This window comes from Podarcis muralis, chromosome 2 (genome assembly GCF_964188315.1).
Source record: "Podarcis muralis chromosome 2, rPodMur119.hap1.1, whole genome shotgun sequence".
NCBI classification, from domain to species: Eukaryota; Metazoa; Chordata; class Lepidosauria; order Squamata; family Lacertidae; genus Podarcis; species Podarcis muralis.
In genome coordinates this window covers 121,963,052-121,984,290 of record NC_135656.1, presented here as the reverse complement: position 1 = coordinate 121,984,290, position 21,239 = coordinate 121,963,052, and the positions used below count along the sequence as shown (strand labels likewise).

Below are 21,239 nucleotides of genomic sequence, written 5' to 3'. Positions count from 1 at the left end.
TCCAGGGGTCAGATCTTTTACTTTTTTACAACTAATGCCCTCCGCTTGATCGCGGCCGCAGAAAACTTGGCCACTTTCAGTGTTACTTCTGGGTTTTTATCTCCTAGTAGGATTTTCAGCCGCTGAGATTCAGATCGACCTGGAAATTTCTGAACGATAGGGGAGATAAACAGTGACCTGATATCCCCGTAAAGGTCGCAGTGTAACAACACATGTGAAGCCGTTTCCACCTCCTTCAAGAACTTTTCAGAACTTGATTTTTAAAAAAAACATCTTAATATGCCCGGGTGATCTTTATATCTATGTCACCCTGACCACTGTTGCATGATCTTTTTCCCCACAACTAAATTTGTATATGTAACATATATGCTGCGCTCAGGGTCTGACATTTTCTTCCTTTTGTGCAGAAGTAAGTGGATTTGGCTGTGTGTAAGTATGCTCAAGGTTGCACCACTGGAATATCCAGTGGAAAGGTGTATATATTTCAACTTAATTCACTTTGTTTTTGTGACCACTTGTTGTAAATATTCATCTCCCTGTTTCTGCCTCTGAGCAAAACATAGCAATTCCCTTCCCTGATATATAGGGAAGTTCCACAGGAGGTTTTGCAATTCAGCATTTTAAACCTTAAACTCCCAATGTATTGCTTCTAACCCTTTTTTGTTTTTGTAGATCCGCAAAATAACCTGCTTCTAAAGGTATTAGGAAATTGAAGACAAATTCTGAAAACTTAGAGATGTTCTATCTTCCATGTTCTTGAGTGGGAAGATGGCCTGAGCTAAAAGGGGCTACACTCCTCTGGGTGGATGAGGTCCACAGCTTTGGAGTCCAACAACCTTGTCACTGGAAGCGCAGAATTCACTGCTCACATTAGTGCTTAAAACCCAGTGAACTAGCATGGGAAAGTGCTAGTGGATAATAATAATAATAATAATTTTATTATTTATATCCCACCCATCTGACTGGGTTGCCCCTGCCACTCTCTGTATACTTTTATCTTTACAAAGTTTACTTCTATGACCAGAAGAACTGTATTGTAGTAGATGAGTTCATGATGTACCAGCTTCTCTTAAAGTTTTTACATATAGTGTATTTATGCTTTCCACGAGACAATAAACACTCTACACTTTGAACTGAACCAAGTGGCAAATGAGTTTTCTTAAGCAAAAAAACTCTGGAAAAGGCTGACCAATAGAAAGCAGGAAAACTCTGATATTCTGCTAGACAGCAAAGCTACCACTCTGCTGAACTAATCCCCCTATCATGGGCATAGCCAGGTGGGTGGGGGCTAGCTGCATAAAGTCTGGTTGCATAAAAAACCAACTCCTTTTGAAATAAGGCATTGTCTGGACCCATTGTTCAAAACTCTACTTGCAGAACTTTCTTCAAAACAGAATAAAAACATCAAAGATACATCCCAATAATTCCATGCAGTATATTGTGCAAGTCCAGCATAATTTAATCTTCCTAGAAATGAAAGAAAATTCCAAACAGACCTATAAGAAAATATATCCTTTCCTTACAGCCTCCATTTTTGCTTGAGGTTGTTCACCTGGAGAACTTAATTTACATCCATACTCTCACAGAACCTGGGAAAAGAGACTCTTTCAAAATGGCGATTTGCAATTCAATACCTTTGTCACTTGTAAGGGATGTGGGTGGCGCTGCGGGTTAAACCACAGAGCCTAGGACTTGCTGATCAGAAGGTCGGCGGTTCGAATCCCCGCAACGGGGTGAGCTCCTGTTGCTTGGTCCCAGCTCCTGCCAACCTAGGAGTTCGAAAGCACGTCAATGTGCAAGTAGATAAATAGGTACCGCTCCAGCGGGAAGGTAAACGGCATTTTCGTGCGCTGCTCTGGTTCGCCAGAAGCGGCTTAGTCATGCTGGCCACATGTACGCCACCTCCCTCGGCCAATAAAGCGCCGCAACCCCAGAGTTGGTCACGACTGGACCTAATAGTCAGCGGTCCCTTTACCTTTACCTACCTTTGTCACTGAATCTAAGGTTAAACACTCACATGTTAGCTACCAGAAAACCATAAGAGTTCATTATCATCCCGTCAAAGCAGTTCATAGGCCCATGTGCCCCCAAACCACATCCCTGATGCCAACAGGGATCCCTTCTTGCATCCTTGACATTATTTGTGAAAGAAGCATTATGTTGTAGCTAGTAGAATAGGTTGTGGAGTGTGAGCGATGGGACTGCCTCTTGGGTTTTCAAATGGGCACATAGGCCCAAAAATGTCCTGAAAAAATAGCTTGATCCTGGCTTATCTGGTGATGTATAAAGGTCATTCTAGGATCACCTTTCCCCATGACCTTTTTCACAACATGTCGCCACATCAGTGAGATCTTGTGAACATAGAATCATCGAGTTGGAAGGGACTCCAAGGGTCATCTAGTCCAACCCCCAGCAATGCAGGAATCTCAACTAACGCACCCAAGACAGATGGCCATCCAAACTCTGCTTAAGAATGTCCAAGGAAGGAAAGTCCACAACCTCCCAAGGAGGACCATTCCACTCTCAAACAGCTCTTACTTTCAGAAAGTTTTGCCGGATTTTTACTTGGAGTCTCCTTTCCCTTAACTTGAAGCCATTGGTTCAAGTCCTACCCTCTAGAGCAGGAAAAAACAGATTGTGATGTTTTCTTCCAGCTCTGCAGCTGCTCCTCAAGCTCCACAGTGATTCCAGAGATAATTATTCCCTGCAATAATTATCATAAACATAGTGATTGATTTCTTTTCTTCTTGGCAAAATTCAAGCAATATACCCACTTTTGACACAAAGAACAGATATTCCAGAAATGAGAGCTTGAAATGCCTGCTGCATATTTAAAGACCTCATGTGCCATCGAGGGCTTTGACTTATATTCCAGGCAGGCAGGGATTCTGCCAGTGTGAAAGTGTCATTTCATCCCTTTCCTCGCAATGTCACTGGGGTCTCAGTTTTGCTGGAGATTTTGGGCTTCATGTAATTCGCTTCTTGCTACGTTGAGAGCAGTGAGGACAGACAAAATGGCAGGAGGCAGACCCAGAGGGATGCTCTTATTGATGTTGCTGCTGCTGCTGCTGCTGCTGCTTCCCTGTGCAACCTCTGGAATATGGAAAGGAAAATGCCCATTGAACTTGGAAAGGGATAATCCAGGTGCAACGAATTATTACGAGCCAGGAGGCCACGTGATAAGCGGGGTCATATCTACAGAACAAATAGTTCATTCTGAATACAATTTCCTCACAGCCCCTACATTTCCTTTGATGTGTAAGCTGTACTTTCCCCGTGCAATTTCTGCATAGCAGACAAAAATTGTGATTAATGGGTAGGCATATGTGTAGCACCTTGTTTAATACTATGATGCTCACCTGTGACTGCCCAGGCCTCTAATGCTTATCTGCCAGGGACAAGTCCTGCTTTCTAGAACTTGCCCACTGAAGACACAAAATGCATGTGCATTGTTTCCCTCCTTTCTTTTTCCACTGGAAAAAAACAACTTGAAGGTGAATCATGAAAAGTCAGAGATTATCTGTGTCCCAAATTCTTGACACCGGAGATGTGAAAATGGCATGATCTCCACTCCCCTGAAAGGATCAGGACTATAGCTATTAACTTGTAGCAATCTATTTATTACGTTAACATGTAATCACGTAGAATTGGGTCTAGAAATCAACTGGCAGCCAGTACAGTACACCTGCCCTGCTTCTATCTCCCTTTAACTGGCAAGCAGCCGTTCACCTTCCAACAAACTCACAGATGACTGATTATGTGATGAGGTCGGTCTATTTTGCTTCATTCTAGTGGCTGAAATTTCTTACAGGATTAAGAAAGCAGGGACTTGACACTTTTCACTGAACGGAGACTGACATTAGGCTTCATGCTTTGTTGCAGGGTAGTAGGTATGGTAGCATACTGGAATCTCCTGTCCTTCATGATCGCCATCCATGAGATTAACCAGGACCCCAGGATCTTAACCAACATCACCCTGGGCTATGACATCTATGAGAATTATTTAGATGCAAGGATGACCTATGATGCCACCCTAGATCTTCTGTCTCCTGGGAGGGCCAATGTCCCAAACTACCACTGTGGAAGAGAGAAGAAGCCCTTGGTTTTCATTGAAGGGGTCAACTCTGACACCTCACTCCAGATTTCAAATATGCTGGGAACCTACAAAATACACCAGGTATGAATACACTAGCATGGGAAACATGGAGAAAACAGCAACCTCTCTGAATAGGAAGCAAACGAGGAAACTCACTCCCAGAGGAGGCAGTGAAGGTTTTAAGAGAGGATTAAACCAATTCCTGAAGGCAAGGGCTATTAATGGCTGCTAGGCATGATGACTGTGATCTACCTTCCTACTTGGAGGCACCAATGCTTCTGGGTGCTGAGTTGCTGGGAATCAGATGAGGGCAGAGTGCATTTGTGCTCATGCTGTGCTTGCTGGTTTCCTACAAGCAGCTGGTTGGCCACTGTGAGAACAGGATGTTGGACTAGATGGGCCATTGGCCTGATCCAGGAGGTTCTCCTTATGTTGAAGGATTTGTCCTGCTGGGTGAAGAAGGGTTTCACAAAGAAAGTCACCATCAGAGTAGTCTAAAGTGGGATTAAGCCTTTTGCAAGGACAGATGACTCTCAGAAGCGGCAATAAGAAGTTCAGTACTGTGAGCTGCTTTAGACTTACAAAGGGAGAAGGGGCTTTCTCCTCTCTCCATCTGGCACTTTATAAGTAGACAAAGGAGGTGTTCATGGTGAGTTCCGGCACCTCTTTTTATAGGAAAATAGCAGTTTACATGGGGCATGAATCCTACTTTGGTGGGACAGAAATGCAGCCTCCAGAAGACACCTCAGGGATGGCTTCACACAAGCCTATTTTGGTAACCTGCTGTGATGGAGAATAAATAAATATTTGGCAGAAAAACAAATCTAAGGAACGAAACTCATGTGAAACTAACACGCAGGTGATTAAAAATTGAACCCTCCCCCAAACAAAATAATAACAGTAGAAAATACAACATATCTTTACTCTACATAGTCTGTACCATTGGGTGTGGTAACAACATTCAGGGAGAGAACGATGTTGAAGACATATTAAATTGTTGCCTATAATGAATGAATTGATTTATTTCAGTCACTGACCAGAGCGTATTGTTGCCCAAAGTGTCCTACATCTCCTTTACAGAGAAGCACAGCATAATATGACCACAATTTCCAGTTGACCAAAGAAACCCTCTATATCTTCCTTTTCTTCCTAGGTCAGTTATGCTCCTGTCCATCATGCCCTTGACAAAACGCAATCTCCTTTGCTCTACCGAATGACCCCAAATGAAGAACCCCCAGGCTCAGGGATTGTCAGGCTACTCCTGCATTTCAGGTGGACTTGGATCGGGCTCATAGCTCCTGACTCTGACAATGGAGAAAGGTTTCTGAGCACCCTGGCATCTGTGCTTGCTAAGGATGGTGTCTGCGTTGCCTTCTCACAAACCTTTTCACGAGACAATCTGTTTATAGCAAAATGGAACGGAAAGCTCTGGCAGAAGATTTCACTTTCCATGGACAGGCGAATCAACGTGTTTCTTTCCTATGGGGAATCTCAGTCCACCATTGAAGCTGCAGTTTTACTTCACATAGTGGGCGGAACCCTGGAACCCATTACTGGGAAAGTTTGGATCACCATAGCTCTCTCATATGTCAGCTCCAACATGTCTCCCAAAATCCTTAAGAACAAGCACATTCATGGATATTTATCTTTCTTTATCCAGAGCAAAAAAAGATCAAAACACGATGGTAATCTGCCAGTTTATGACACCATTAGTGATTTCGATAAATTTTGGTTTCAATGCTATAATTGCTTATATTCAAAGCATTTGTTTTCTGTGAAAGCCCAGAAGCAATGCAGAGTGAAGGAGAACCTTTCAGGGTTCCCTCAAGATGTCCTTGAAAGGAGCCTGTTTCAGGACACTTACAGCATTTACAACACAGTCCGAGCTCTGGCCCATGCCTTAAATGCTGCGTACTCCTCTAGATCCAAGAGGGTGGTGATGATGGGTCAGAACAGGTTGGAAGATGAAAAAGTCCAAGCATCACAGGTATTCATTTTCCTTCTCTAATGATCTAGATGGATATTGTTCCATTTTAAATAATGATTTGTTCAATGACAGATTTGTAGATCCATTTCCTTTAATTAACAGAAATTAGGTAAAGGTAAAGGTACCCCTAAGGGACGCGGGTGGCGCTGTGGGTAAAACCTCAGTGCCTAGGACTTGCCGATCGTCAGGTCGGCGGTTCGAATCCCCGTGGCGGGGTGCGCTCCCGCTGCTCGGTCCCAGCGCCTGCCAACCTAGCAGTTCGAAAGCACCTCCGGGTGCAAGTAGATAAATAGGGACCGCTTACAAGGTACCCCTGCCCGTACGGGCCAGTCTTGACAGACTCTAGGGTTGTGCGCCCATCTCACTCTAGAGGCCGGGGGCCAGCACTGTCCGGAGACACTTCCGGGTCACGTGGCCAGCGTGACATCGCTGCTCTGGCGAGCCAGAGCCGCACACGGAAACGCGGTCCCTATTTATCTACTTGCACCCAGGGCTGCTTTTGAACTGTTAGGTTGGCAGGCGCTGGGACCGAGCAGCGGGAGCGCACCCCGCCGCGGGGATTCGAACCACCGACCTTTCGATCGGAAAGCCCTAGGCGCTGAGGCTTTTACCCACAGCGCCACCCGCGTCCCTTAACAGAAATTAACCAAGCAATAAATAGAAATAAATAAGGTTATAAAATACTGTAGGTAAAAATGATTGATATGGAATTGATAGGCCCTTCAATAGTTACCTTGATCTGCTGGACTATGGACTGTAGCAATAATCATGTGATCCTTTCAAAGAGAAGACTAAAGATTTATCAAATGGAAATGACATTGCGGAGAGCTGCACAAAGCCTGGAGAGCGAGAGGGGTCAGTGCGCACCGACCCCTCTCGCTCTCCAGGCTTCAGCAAACGTTTGCATTCACCCCATAGGACGCACACACCTTTCCCCTTCATTTTTGGAGGGGAAAAGTGCATCCTATGGGGCGAAAAATACGGTATATTAGGAACATTAAATAGAAAAACCCTCCATGGCCACTAGGTGCATTGATAATATGTGAAACACCTGGGTGGAAATAGCCAACTTTCTTAAATGCTGCGATCTTCTCTGTCATTCTAGTTTCACCGTTTCCTGAGTGATTTTCAGTTCTACAATGCTTCTATGGGTGGAGCATATTTAGATGAGAATGGGGACCTGACAGCTGATTTTGACCTGGGGAACATTGTGATGCTTGCCAATGACTCCCTTCACGTAGGGAAAGTTGGGAGTATGGAGAGAGAGGGATCCGCAGACGTAAAAGTCACCATTGATCAGGATGCCATCTTGTGGCCCCTTTGGTTTAATAAGGTGGGTTAAATCATTCAGGTACATTTGACTATGATCCAAAAAAGAAAAAGAAAGCAGAGGATATTGGATTGAAAGGGGCTTTTAGTTTTGTAGGAAGAGTCACTCCCACTTCAACTCCCAGAGCATATTTATGAAAGTAATATTTTTTGCCTCAACCTGCATCACTTCACACTTGTTTGCTTTGAATTATATTTCCCAATTCATTGCTTAATCCATCTACAGATTGACTATTGTTATTTAATATTTTATTGGCAGCCACCCAGCGTGGCTGGGGAAACGAAGCCAGATGGGTGGGGTATAAATAATGAATTATTATTATTATTATTATTATTATTATTATTAATCACTCAAGTTTGGAGAGGTTATTTTGGAGGTCTTCACAATCTATCTTTGTTTAAAATTCCCTGAACAATTTAGTAAATGTAAAGTTCAATCCAGTGCAATCCAGTCAAATCCAACTATGGGATGTGGCACTCACTTTCAGGCCAAGGGAGCTGGCATTTGTCTGTAGACAGATTTTCTGGCTCATTTGGCCAGAATGACTAAACCGCTTCTGGCACAACAGGACACCAGAGCGTACGGAAATGCCATTTACCTTCCCACAGCAACAGTATCTATTTATCTACATGAACTAGTATGCTTTCAAACTGCTAGGTGGCAGGAGCTGGGAGTATTGGCTCCAGTATTATTGCATAGATAGACATACCTGTGGGAAGGTTTACTTTAGGAGAGTTAAAAATCCCTTAGAATCCCTCTATAGGAATACACACACAAATCTGATTCTTGTAATATAAAACTATTTTACTCTCAGATTCATTCAGGTGTACAGAAGCGTACCTGAAGGCAGGTTTAGGTTACATAACAGGCAAATGAACTATACCAGAGGGAAGTTGGTCCTAAGGTGACTGCAACTCAGCAGTTATCTTTGAAAACTACCAGCAACCGGGGGGGCGCTAGGGGCGCCTTGGAAGATGGCCGACAATACCATCTATCCGGCTCGCACGAGGTAATTAGAGGCTGATTATGGGGAGTATATCAGTCTCCCTCATCTTCCCAGGGGGTGGGAAGATGCTGTACTCGCCCGCGGTTGTCCATAAATCACCCTCGAGTTCGAAAGATGGAGGGGGTGGGGACACTGCGTGGAAAGCCCTTGTTCGAGCTCTGGAACTCCCGGACGCTACTTTCAGGAGCGAAACTAGTTGCGTTGTTTAAGAGAGAAAAAAATTGTTGAAGTAAATGCACATGCTTCGAGCAAGGTCAGGAGTGTATTATCTGCTAAATACCGTATTTTTCGCACGATTGGACGCACCGGACCATAGGACGCACCTAGTTTTTTGGGGGGGAAATAAAGGAAAAAATTTTCCCCTTTATTTCCCCCCCAAAAGCAGGTCAGGGAAACCGAACCAGGTCGAGGAACAGCGGGATAGTGGCGCTGCGCCTCCCTGCTGTCCCCCAAGCTTGTGGGGCTGGCCGATGTCTGTCTGGCGGGCGGGTAGCTCTGCTTCAGGGCGCCCCACCCGCCAGGCAGCAGGCTGCTATCCGCAGCGTGGGGAGCCCTGTGGGGAACTCCTGCAAGGTTCCCCACTCTGCGGATGTATGCCTGGCGCGAGGGGCGCTCTGCTTCAGGGCGCCCCACGCGCCAGGCAGCAGGCTGCTATCCGCAGCGTGGGGAGCCTTGTCGGGAACTCCTGCAAGCCTCCCCACTCTGCGGATGTCTGCCTGGCGCGAGGGGCGCTCTGCTTCAGGGCGCCCCACCCGCCAGGCAGCAGGCTGCTATCCGCAGCGTGGGGAGCCTTGTCAGGAACTCCTGCAAGGCTCCCCACTCTGCGGATGTATGCCTGGCGCGAGGGGTGCTCTGCTTCAGGGCGCCCCACCCGCCAGGCAGCAGGCTGCTATCCGCAGCGTGGGGAGCCTTGTCGGGAACTCCTGCAAGCCTCCCCACTCTGCGGATGTCTGCCTGGCGCGAGGGGCGCTCTGCTTCAGGGCGCCCCACCCGCCAGGCAGCAGGCTGCTATCCGCAGCGTGGGGAGCCTTGTCGGGAACTCCTGCAAGGTTCCCCACTCTGCGGATGTCTGCCTGGCGCGAGGGGCGCTCTGCTTCAGGGCGCCCCACCCGCCAGGCAGCAGGCTGCTATCCGCAGCGTGGGGAGCCCTGTGGGGAACTCCTGCAAGCCTCCCCACTCTGCGGATGTCTGCCTGGTGCGAGGGGCGCTCTGCTTCAGGGCGCCCCACCCGCCAGGCAGCAGGCTGCTATCCGCAGCGTGGGGAGCCTTGTCGGGAACTCCTGCAAGGCTCCCCACTCTGCGGATGTATGCCTGGCGCGAGGGGCGCTCTGCTTCAGGGCACCCCACCCGCCAGGCAGCAGGCTGCTATCCGCAGCGTGGGGAGCCCTGTGGGGAATTCCTGCAAGGCTCCCCATGCTGCGGATGTGTTCCCGAAGCGCCTGGAGCTCTGCTTTCAGGGCGCCTGGCGCTCCGGGAAGCAGGCTGAGCGGAGCGCTAATCCCGAAGCCCCAAGCTTCGGGATTAGCGCGGCGCTTCGCTAGCCCTGGGAGAGCCACGCAACATCGCGGGGCTCTCCCAGGGCTAGCGAGACCTTGCCGGCACCCAGAAGCTTGGGGCGCGCTGAGCTCCACGCGCCCCAAGCTTCGGGATTAGCGCGGCGCTTCGCTAGCCCTGGGAGAGCCACACAACGTCGCGGGGCTCTCCCAGGGCTAGCGAGACCTTGCCGGCACCCAGAAGCTTGGGGCGCGCTGAGCTCCACGCGCCCCAAGCTTCGGGATTAGCGCGGCGCTTCGCTAGCCCTGGGAGAGCCACGCAACGTCGCGGGGCTCTCCCAGGGCTAGCGAGACCTTGCCGGCACCCAGAAGCTTGGGGCGCGCTGAGCTCCACGCGCCCCAAGCTTCGGGATTAGCGCGGCGCTTTGCTAGCCCTGGGAGAGCCACGCAACGTCGCGGGGCTCTCCCAGGGCTAGCGAGACCTTGCCGGCACCCAGAAGCTTGGGGCGCGCTGAGCTCCACGCGCCCCAAGCTTCGGGATTAGCGCGGCGCTTCGCTAGCCCTGGGAGAGCCACGCAACGTCGCGGGGCTCTCCCAGGGCTAGCGAGACCTTGCCGGCACCCAGAAGCTTGGGGCGCGCTGAGCTCCACGCGCCCCAAGCTTCGGGATTAGCGCGGCGCTTCGCTAGCCCTGGGAGAGCCACGCAACGTCGCGGGGCTCTCCCAGGGCTAGCGAGACCTTGCCGGCACCCAGAAGCTTGGGGCGCGCTGTGCTCCGCACGCCCCAAGCTTCTGGATTAGCGCAGCGGTCCGCTAGCCGTGGGAGAGCTGGGTCTCCCACGGCTAGCGGATAGCTTCCTGAAGCCTGGAGAGCGAGAGGGGTCGGTGCGCACCGACCCCTCTCACTCTCCAGGCTTCAGCGAAAGCCTGCATTCGCTCCATAGGACGCACACACATTTTCCCTTGCTTTTTGGGAGGGAAAAAGTGCGTCCTATGGTGCAAAAAATACGGTAAATCTACCACTGAGAAGATTGAGCGATGGGACGGAATGAACAAAGGATTACATCAAGGAAGCACAGCCATGACAGTATGTTGAACGGAGCGGAACTTTCTTCTTTTTCAATATGATTTACCTAACAACCCCCCCCCCCTTGAAGAACTGTCACAATGTCTGATAGCAAGTGAGATTGAAAAACAAACTGTGTGGAAACAAAAAAATGTTAATAAAAGGTGTTACTCTGTGAAAGATCTGGAAAGAAGGGAGGCTTTCTTGTTACATAGTTATAAAAGCGATCCACCATTAAGAGGCAGACCCAGTTGCAAGACTTTCAGTTTTAGAGGGGGTGAGCCACTGTTCTGCTCTTAGATTTGGATCGTAAATCTGAAACAGTAAAGGCTGTTTCTTTCAACTCACTTGTGGAGACAACTCGGAGGTTATTAAGAAGAAAAAGGATAATGACAAGGAGATGAGAAGATAGGAATGTGAACACCAAAGTAGCAGAAATACAAAGATGATTGGACTCCTACCGAACTCAAAGCATGGGTACCCCTCACAAAAATTTTAAATTTGGTTTAATATCTGGACTTTGTGATATGTATTGATATAATTTGGAATAATTAATATGATAGGATATGATTGGTTTGGTAAATGGAAACTTAATAAAAATTATTTGCAAAACTACCAGCAACCGACAAACTGGTTGTCACAGCAACCGGTGAGAACCTGGAGGCCGTTAGTCCTCTGTCGGAATGTTGCACTTGACTGCACTTTTACATCCCACAATACCAGTAACTCCTGACCATCTTTCTTTATGGGCAGACTGTCCCTCAATCCAGATGTGCTGAGAGCTGTCATATTGGGGATGTCAAGGTCATCCGGGAAGGAGAGCTACTTTGCTGCTTTCATTGTGCTCCCTGTGTAAAAGGGACCATCTCCACTGTGGAAGGCAAGTGAGAGAAGGAATAGGGCAACTTTTGTAATCTTGTCCAAAACAGTATCATTTTATTTCTCCCCAGCCCCAATAAAACCTTTACCCAAGGTTGGGATATCTGCTTTGCATGCAACAGATTGCCAATTCAAGTCATAGTATCTCCCGCTGGGGCTGGGAATGTCCCTTGGCTGAGACCCTGGGTACTGAAGTCACTCATCTTCCTTTCAGATGCAGACCACTGCACCAAATGTCCAGAAGATCAGCACTCAAACAAGGACCGAGATCAATGTGTTCCCAAGATTATCACATTCCTGTCCTATGAAGACTATTTGGGGATTCTCTTGTCTTCCTTTACCTTGTTATGCGCCTTAATCACATGCTTGGTGTTAGGAATTTTCATTAAATACTCAGAAACTCCCATAGTCAAAGCCAACAACAGGGACCTTTCCTACATCCTCCTTGTATCCATCTTGCTCTCCTTTTTGTCCTCCTTGCTCTTCATTGGCCAGCCAAGAAAAGCCACCTGTCTACTCCAACAAATGGCATTTGTCCTCATCTTCTCAGTTGCTGTCTCTTCTTTGTTGGCCAAAACCATTACTGTTGTGCTGGCTTTCCTGGCCACAAAGCCAGGGAACAGGGTGAAGAAATGGCTGGGGAAGACTCTGGCCAATGCTGTTGTCCTTTCCTGTTCCAGTGTCCAAGTTCTCATCTGCACCACCTGGCTGAGTACCTCTCCTCCATTCCCAGACTCAGACATGCACTCCCAACCTGCAGAGATTATCCTGCATTGTAATGTAGGGTCTTCTGCCATGTTTTATGGTGCCCTTGGCTACATGGGCTTCCTGGCTGCCATCTGCTTCACGGTGGCTTTCCTAGCCAGGAAACTGCCTGGAGCCTTCAATGAAGCCAAGCTGATCACCTTCAGCATGCTGGTCTTCTGCAGTGTTTGGGTGTCCTTTGTGCCCACCTACCTGAGCACCAAGGGGAAATACATGGTGGCCGTGCAGATCTTCTCTATGCTGGCCTCCAGTGCTGGGCTTCTGGGCTGCATCTTCCTCCCCAAGTGCTACATTATTGTGCTGAGGCCTGATCTGAACACAAAGGAGCACCTGACAACAAAAACAACAGATGGAATTTGATTCTTAATGCACTTTTCCCACCAAGGGAATCTGCGTGCAGCACAATACTTATGAGAAGAAGCTATTTCCCTTTCAGGTGTTTATTATGAGCTGCTCTTGTAACTATTTTTTAATCTATCCAAAACCTAACACATCATTTCCAAAGTGAATGCACAGTCATCCCAGGACTGTCAGAGGCCCTTTTGATTTAATGTCTCACTAAATAGGAACCCCTTTTCAGAACTTGATTTTTTAAAAAAACATCTTAATATGCCCGGGTGATCTTTATATCTATGTCACCCTGACCACTGTTGCATGATCTTTTCCCCACAACTAAATTTGTATATGTAACATATATGCTGCACACAGGGTCTGACATTTTCTTCCTTTTGTGCAGAAGTTAGTGGATTTGGCTCTGTGTAAGTATGCTCAAGGTTGCACCACTGGAATATCCAGTGGAAAGGTGTATATATTTCAACTTAATTCACTTTGTTTTTGTGACCACTTGTTGTAAATATTCATCTCCCTGTTTCTGCCTCTGAGCAAAACATAGCAATTCCCTTCCCTGATATATAGGGAAGTTCCACAGGAGGTTTTGCAATTCAGCATTTTAAACCTTAAACTCCCAATGTATTGCTTCTAACCCTTTTTTGTTTTTGTAGATCCGCAAAATAACCTGCTTCTAAAGGTATTAGGAAACTGAAGACGAACTCTGAAAACTTAGAGATGTTCTGTATTCCATGTTCTCGTGTGGGAAGATGGCCTGAGCTAAAAGGGGCTGCACTCCTCTGGGTGGATGAGGTCCGCAGCTTTGGGGTCCAACAACCTTGTCACTGGAAGCGCAGAATTCACTGCTCACATTAGTGCTTAAGACCCAGTGAACTAGCATGGGAAAGTGCTAGTGGATAATAATAATAATAATAATAATAATAATAATAATAATAATAATAATAATAATAATTTTATTATTTATATCCCACCCATCTCACTGGGTTGCCCCTGCCACTCTCTGTATACTTTTATCTTTACAAAGTTTACTTCTACGACCAGAAGAACTGTATTGTAGTAGATGAGTTCATGATGTACCAGCTTCTCTTAAAGTATTTGCATCTAGTCTGTTTATGCTTTCCACGAGACAATAAACACTCTATACTTTGAACTGAAACGAGTGGCAAATGAGTTTCATTAAGTAAAAAACTCTGGAAAAGGCTGACCAATAGAAAGCAGGAAAACTCTGATATTCTGCTAGACAGCAAAGCTACCACTCCGCTGAACTAATCCCCCCATCATGGGCATAGGCAGGTGGGTGGACGGTAGCTGCATAAAGTCTGGTTGCATAAAAAGCCAACTCCTTTTGAAATAAGGCATTGTCTGTACCCATTGTTCAAAACATTACTTTCAGAACTTTCTTCAAAACAGAACAAAAACATCAAAGATACATCCAAATAATTCCATGCAATACGGTATATTGTGCAAGTCCATTTTCTTAGAAAGAAAATAAAATTCCAAACAGACCTATAAGAAAATATATCCTTTCCTGACAGCCTCCATTTAGCCTGAGGCTGTTCACCTGGAGAACTTCATTTACATCCATACTCTCACAGCTTGGGAAAAAAGACTAAAGGCAACTCTCTTTCAAAATGCCGATTTGCATTTCAGTACCTTTGTCACTTAATCTAAGGTTAAACACTCACATGTTAGCTACCAGAAAACCATAAGAGTCCATTATCATCCCATCAAAGCAGTTCATAGGCCCATGTGCCCCCAAACCACATCCCTGATGCCAACAGGGATCCCTTCTCCCATCCTAGACATTATTTGTGAAAGAAGCATTATGTTGTAGCTAGTAGAATAGGTTGTGGGGTGTGAGCGATGGGACTGCCTCTTGGGTTTTCAAATGGGCACATAGGCCCAAAAATGTCCTGAAAAAATAGTTTGATCCTGGCTTATCTCGTGATATATAAAAGTCATTCTAGGATCACCTTTCCCCTCTATGACCTTTTTCACAACATGTTGCCACATCTGTGAGATCTTGTGAATCATAGAGTTGGAAGGGACGCCAAGGGTCATCTAGTCAACTCCCCGCAATGCAGAATCTCAGCTAACGCACCCAAGATGGATGGCCATCCAAACTCTGCTTAAAACCCTCCAAGGAAGGCAAGTCCACAACCTCCCAAGGGGGACCATTCCACTCTCAAGCAGCTCTTACTTTCAGAAAGTTTTACCTGATTTTGGGGTGTGGTGCTTATCTCTCATTGGAAATGCTGTTTACCTCCCCACCTATTTATCTACTTGTATTGGCATGGAAATCCACTTTCTACTTCCCTGCATTTGGAGAACTGTCCAATCCACCAAAAACCACTCCACCAGACTTACTGCTTGCTATGGGAGAAAGATTCCTACTGGCTCCAGTATTATTGCCTAGATGAACATACCAGTAACACCTGACCATATTTCTTTATGGGCAGACTATCCCTCAATCCAGATGTGCTGAGAGCTGTCATGTTGGGTATGTCAAGGTCATCCAGGAAGGAGAGCTAATTTTCTGCTATGATTGTGCTCCGTGTGTAAAAGGGACAGTCTCCACTGTGGGAGGTATGTGAGGGAAATACAGCCTTGAAGGAATAGGGCAACCATTGAAATTCTGTCCAACACAATGTTATTTCTTTATTTTATCCCCCCTCCCCCCCAAAAAAAACCTCTTTACCCAAGGTTGGGGATTCTGTAAACAATCATGTGTAGTGATGACAGACATGTTGTGGTTTGTTTTGTTTGACACTGACATGCACTCTCAGCCTACAGAGATTATCCTGCAATGTAATGTAGGCTCTTCTGCCATGTTTTATGGTGCCCTCGGCTACATGGGCTTCCTGGCTGCCATCTGCTTCATGGTGGCTTTCCTAGCCAGGAAACTGCCTGGAGCCTTCAATGAAGCCAACTGATCACTTTAAGCATGCTGATCTTCTGCAGTGTTTGGGTGTCCTTTGTTCCCACCTACCTGAGCACCAAGGGGAAATACATGGTAGCCGTGCAGATCTTCTCTATGTTGGCCTCCAGTGCTGGGCTTCTGGGCTGCATCTCCATGCCCAAGTGCTACAATATTTTACTCAGGCCTGAACTGAATACAAAGGAGCATCTGACGACAAAAAGTAAAGATGCCATCTGATTCATAGAATCATAGAGTTGGAATAGACCACAAGGGCCATCGAGTCCAACCCTCTGCCAAGCAGGAAACACCATCAGAGCACTCCTGACATGGTTGTCAAGCCTCTGCTTAATGACCTCCAAAGAAGGAGACTCCACCACACTCCTTGGTAGCAAATTCCACTGTCGAACAGCTCTTACTGTCAGGAAGTTCTTCCTAATGTTTAGGTGGAATCTTCTTTCTTGTAGTTTGGATCCATTGCTCCGTGTCCGCTTCTCTGGAGCAGCAGAAAACAACCTTTCTCCCTCCTCTATATGACATCCTTTTATATATTTGAACATGGCTATCATATCACCCCTTAACCTCCTCTTCTCCAGGCAAAACATGCCCAGCTCCCTTAGCCGTTCCTCATAAGGCATCGTTTCCAGGCCTTTGACCATTTTGGTTGCCCTCCTCTGGACACGTTCCAGTTTGTCAGTGTCCTTCTTGAACTGTGGTGCCCAGAACTGGACACAGTACTCCAGGTGAGGTCTGACCAGAGCAGAATACAGTGGCACTATTACTTCCCTTGATCTAGATGCTATACTCCTATTGATGCAGCCCAGAATTGCATTGGCTTTTTTAGCTGCCGTGTCACACTGTTGGCTCATGTCAAGTTTGTGGTCAACCAAGACTCCTAGATCCTTTTCACATGTACTGCTCTCAAGCCAGGTGTCACCCATCTTGTATTTGTGCCTCTCATTTTTTTTGCCCAAGTGCAATACTTTACATTTCTCCCTGTTAAAGTTCATCTTGTTTGTTTTGGCCCAGTTCTCTAATCTGTCAAGGTCATTTTGAAGTGTGATCCTGTCCTCTGGGGTGTTAGCCACCCCTCCCAGTTTGGTGTCATCTGCAAATTTGATCAGGATGCCCTTGAGTCCATCATCCAAGTCGTTGATAAAGATGTTGAATAAGACCGGGCCCAAGACAGAACCCTGTGGCACCCCACTAGTCACTCTTCTCCAGGATGAAGAGGAACCATTGATGAGCACCCTTTGGGTTCGGTCAGTCAGCCAGTTACAAATCCACTGAGGGGTAGCATAGTCAAGACCGCATTTTACCAGCTTCTTTACAAGAATATCATGGGGCACCTTGTCAAATGCCTTGCTGAAATCAAGGTAGGCTACATCCACTGCGTTCCCTTCATCTACCAGGCTTGTAATTCTGTCAAAAAACGAGATCAGGTTAGTCTGACATGACTTATTTTTCAGAAATCCATGCTGACTATTGGTGATCACAGCATTCCTTTCTAGGTGCTCACAGACTGTTTGCTTAATGATCTGCTCCAGAATCTTCCCTGGTATTGATGTCAGACTGACTGGGCGATAATTATTTGGGTCCTTTCTTTTCCCCTTTTTGAAAATAGGGACAACATTTGCCCTCCTCCAGTCTGCCGGGACTTCGTCTGTTCTCCAGGAATTCTCATAGATGACTGCCAGTGGTTCTGAGATCACATCTGCCAGTTCTTTTGGATGCAGTTCGTCTGGCCCTGGAGACTTGAATACATCTAGACTAGCCAAGTATTCTTGTACTATCTCCTTAGTTATTCTGGGCTGTGTTTCCTCTGCTGAATCATTTGCTCCAAATTCTTCAGGTCGGGCATTGTTTTCTTTATCGGAGAAGACTGAGGCAAAGAATGCATTGAGGAGTTCAGCCCTTTCTGTGTCCCCTGTTTGCATTTCACCATCTTCTCCTCTGAGTGACCCCACTGTTTCTTTGTTCTTCCTTTTGCTACGGACATACCCATAAAAGCCTTTTTTGTTGCTTTTAACCTCTCTAGCAAGCCTGAGTTCATTCTGTGCTTTAGCTTTTCTGACTTTGTGTCTACATGTGCTGGCTATTTGTTTGAATTCCTCTTTGGTGGTTTCCCCCCTTTTCCATTTTTTTGTACACATCCTTTTTTAATCTTAACTCAGTTAAAAGTTCTTTAGATAGCCACCCTGGCTTCTTTAGGCACCTTCCATGTTTCCGTCTCATTGGTATTGCCTGAAGTTGTGCTTTTACTATCTCCCTCTTAACAAACTCCCAGCCATCATGAACTCCCTTTCCTTTTAGTATTACTGACCATGGGATCTCACCCAGCACTTCCCTAAGTTTTATGAAGTCGGCTTTCTTAAAGTCAAGAAATTGAGTCCTAGTATGCTTGGCTGCTCCTTTCCGCTGTATAGTAAACTTCAGAAGAGCATGATCACTTGCGCCTAATGATCCTTCCACTTCTACCCCACTAACCAGGTCCCCAACATTGGTTAGGACCAGATCTAAAATGGCTGTTCCTCTTGTTGCTTCTCCCACTTCCTGGACAATGAAGTTGTCTGCAAGGCCAGTGAGGAATCTGTTTGACCTTATGCTCTTGGCTGAGTTTGACATCCAACAAATATCCGGGTAATTGAAGTCCCCCATTACTACTATCTCCCTTCCTTTTGCATGCTTGGCCATCTGTTCCAGGAAGGCATCATCTATGTCCTCCGTTTGGCTTGGGGATCTATAGTAAACTCCCACAATGAGGTCTCTGTTATTCTTCTCTCCCTTAATTTTGACCCAAATTCGTCTTTGGCTTTGAGGTTTGAAATCTTGGATCTCTTCACAGGTATACACATCCCTGGCATATAACGCCACTCCTCCTCCTTTCTTGTCTGGTCTGTTTCTCTGAAATAGATTGTATCCCTCCATTATTACATTCCAATCCTGGGACTTATCCCACCAGGTTTCAGTGATGCCTATTATGTCATATTTAGTTTGCTGTACCAAGAGCTCAAGCTCATCTTGTTTATTTCCCATGCTTTGTGCATTAGCGTACAGACATTGAAGTCCATTAATCATTCTCCCGTGTCTCTTATTTAAGGATTTTTTCCTCACACCTCTAGGTCTGCGTGCTGTTTGCTCCATTTGGTCTATGACATTTGGATGATCATCTTCATCAATTGATAGACTCCTACCTTCAGGAGCACTGTCTCCCTCCCCCACATTAGTCATTTTAAAGCCCTCCTAATGAGGTAGCCCTCCTGATGAGGTTTGTACATTCTTTTCCATTGTTTTCCATTCTATTCTTTGTACATTCTTTTCCATTGTAGGGATCTGTGAACAGAAAGGCAATAACAAAATCCAGCCACTTGCAGGTATAAAATGAAATATTCAAATGTCAAAATACTTTGTCAGGAGAGGATATGAGGTGATGGGGAGAGATACAAATACTCTGAAATAAAATATTCGACTGGCACAGGAGGCTTAAGGTCCCCCCCCCCCATATGCATAACAAAAGTCCATCCGGCAGCAGAGGTTCATCATATCAGGCCCCCAAATGTCCTGAAAAAATAGCTTGATCCTGGCTTATCTGGTGAACATAGAATCATAGAATTATGGAAGTGTAAAGTTGGAAGAGGGATCCCAGGGGGCATGTAGTTCAACCCTCTGCAATGCAGGAATCTCAACCAGGCATTCATGACAGATGGTCATCCCAACTCTGAGTAAAAACCTCCAAGGAAGGAGAGTCCACAACCTCCCAAGGGGGACTATTCAAACAGCTCTTGTTGTCAGAAACTTTTTCCTGAAGTTTAGTTAGAGTCTCCTTTCCCTTAACTTGAAGCCATTGATTCAAGTCCTACCCTCTAGAGCATCAGAAAACAGATTGTGATGTTTTCTTCCAGCTCTGCAGCTGCTGCTCAAGCTCCACATTGATTCCAGAGATGTATATTCACTGCATAATTATCATAATCATAGTGATTTATTCCTTGGCAAAACTCAAGCAATGTACCCACTTTTGACACAAAGAACAGATATTTCAGAAATGAGAGCTTGAAATGCCTGCTGCATATTTAAAGACCTCTTGTGCCATCGAGGGCTTTGACTTATCTTCCAGGCAGGCAGGGATTCTGCCAGTGTGAAAGCTTCCTATCCTCCCTTTCCTCACCTTTTCTCTGGGGCTTCGGTCTTGTTGGAGACTTTGGGCTTCATCTAGTTAGTTTCTTGCTAAGTTGAGAGCAGTGAAAACAGATTAAATGACAGGAGGCAGACCCAGAGTGAGGCTCTTATTGATGTTGCTGCTGCTGCTGCTGCTGCTGCTGCTTCCCTGTGCAGCTTCTAGGTTGCGGAAAGCAAAATGCCCATTGAACTTGAGAAGGGACCGTCCAGATGCAATGAATTATTACGAGCCAGGAGACCACCTCATAAGCGGGGTCATATCTACATTACAAATAGTTCATATTGGACACCATTTCCTCGCCACCCCTTTCATTTACAGTATAAGGTACGCTGCATTTCCCCATGCAATTTCTGCACAGCAGACAAAATTGTGATTGATGGGTAGGCATATATACATAGCATATTCTTTGATACTGTTGTGCTTAGCTGTGATTGTCCAAGCCTCTAATGCTTACATGCCAGGGACAAGTCCTGCTTTCTAGAACTTGCCCAGTGAAGACACAAAATGCATGTGCATTGCTTCCCTCCTTTCTTTTTTCCACCGGAAAAAAGAAACAAATTGATGGTGAATCAAGAAGATCCAGAGATCATCTGCGTCCCAACTTCTTGACTTGGGAAATGTGAAGATGGCCTGATCTGCACACCTCTGAAAGGAGCAGGACTATAACTATTAAATGGTCACAATCATCTATCAAGGTAATAGACAATCACGTTGAATTGAGTCTAGAAATCAACTGGCAGCCAGTTCAGTTCTCCTGCCCTGGGACATTAGGGTGAAAGGTAGGTACTAAATAGGATAACAACAGCAATAACAATTAGAAGCAAGAATTATATGACTGGTAAAGATCTCTATTTTACATCTCCTCTTCTTTTTTTAAAAAATAAAGAAACAAACTCTTACAACCTACCACTCCCCTTGAACTAGTGCCCTGTCCTTTTACAAACTTTTGCTCAATATATTTGTGGGTGGTATTCACTCCTTGCTTCCAGCACTCAAGTGCTCAAATATGCTTCTATCTCCCTTTAACTGGCAAGCAGCCGTTCAGCTTCCAACAAACTCACATATGGCTGATTATGTGATGTGGATGTTCTGTTTTGCTTCATTCTCGTGGCTGCTATTTCTTATAGGGTTAAGAAAGCAGGGACTTGACAGTATTCACTGAACGGAGACTGACAT

The 21,239-nt window shown here is 46.1% G+C and overlaps 2 protein-coding genes across 2 annotated transcripts in view; one reads left to right on the top strand and one right to left on the bottom strand.

The window, feature by feature from the left end:
• Positions 1–21,239, bottom strand: part of LOC114592563 (uncharacterized) — a 400,972-nt gene that overhangs the window by 165,684 nt on the left and 214,049 nt on the right.
• LOC144327071 (vomeronasal type-2 receptor 26-like) lies at positions 3,893–12,981 on the top strand. Its single transcript, XM_077925286.1, has 3 exons — positions 3,893–4,177; positions 11,731–11,857; positions 12,071–12,981. The coding sequence occupies exons 1-3, from the start codon at positions 3,893–3,895 to the stop codon at positions 12,979–12,981; spliced, it is 1,323 nt and encodes a 440-aa protein (XP_077781412.1).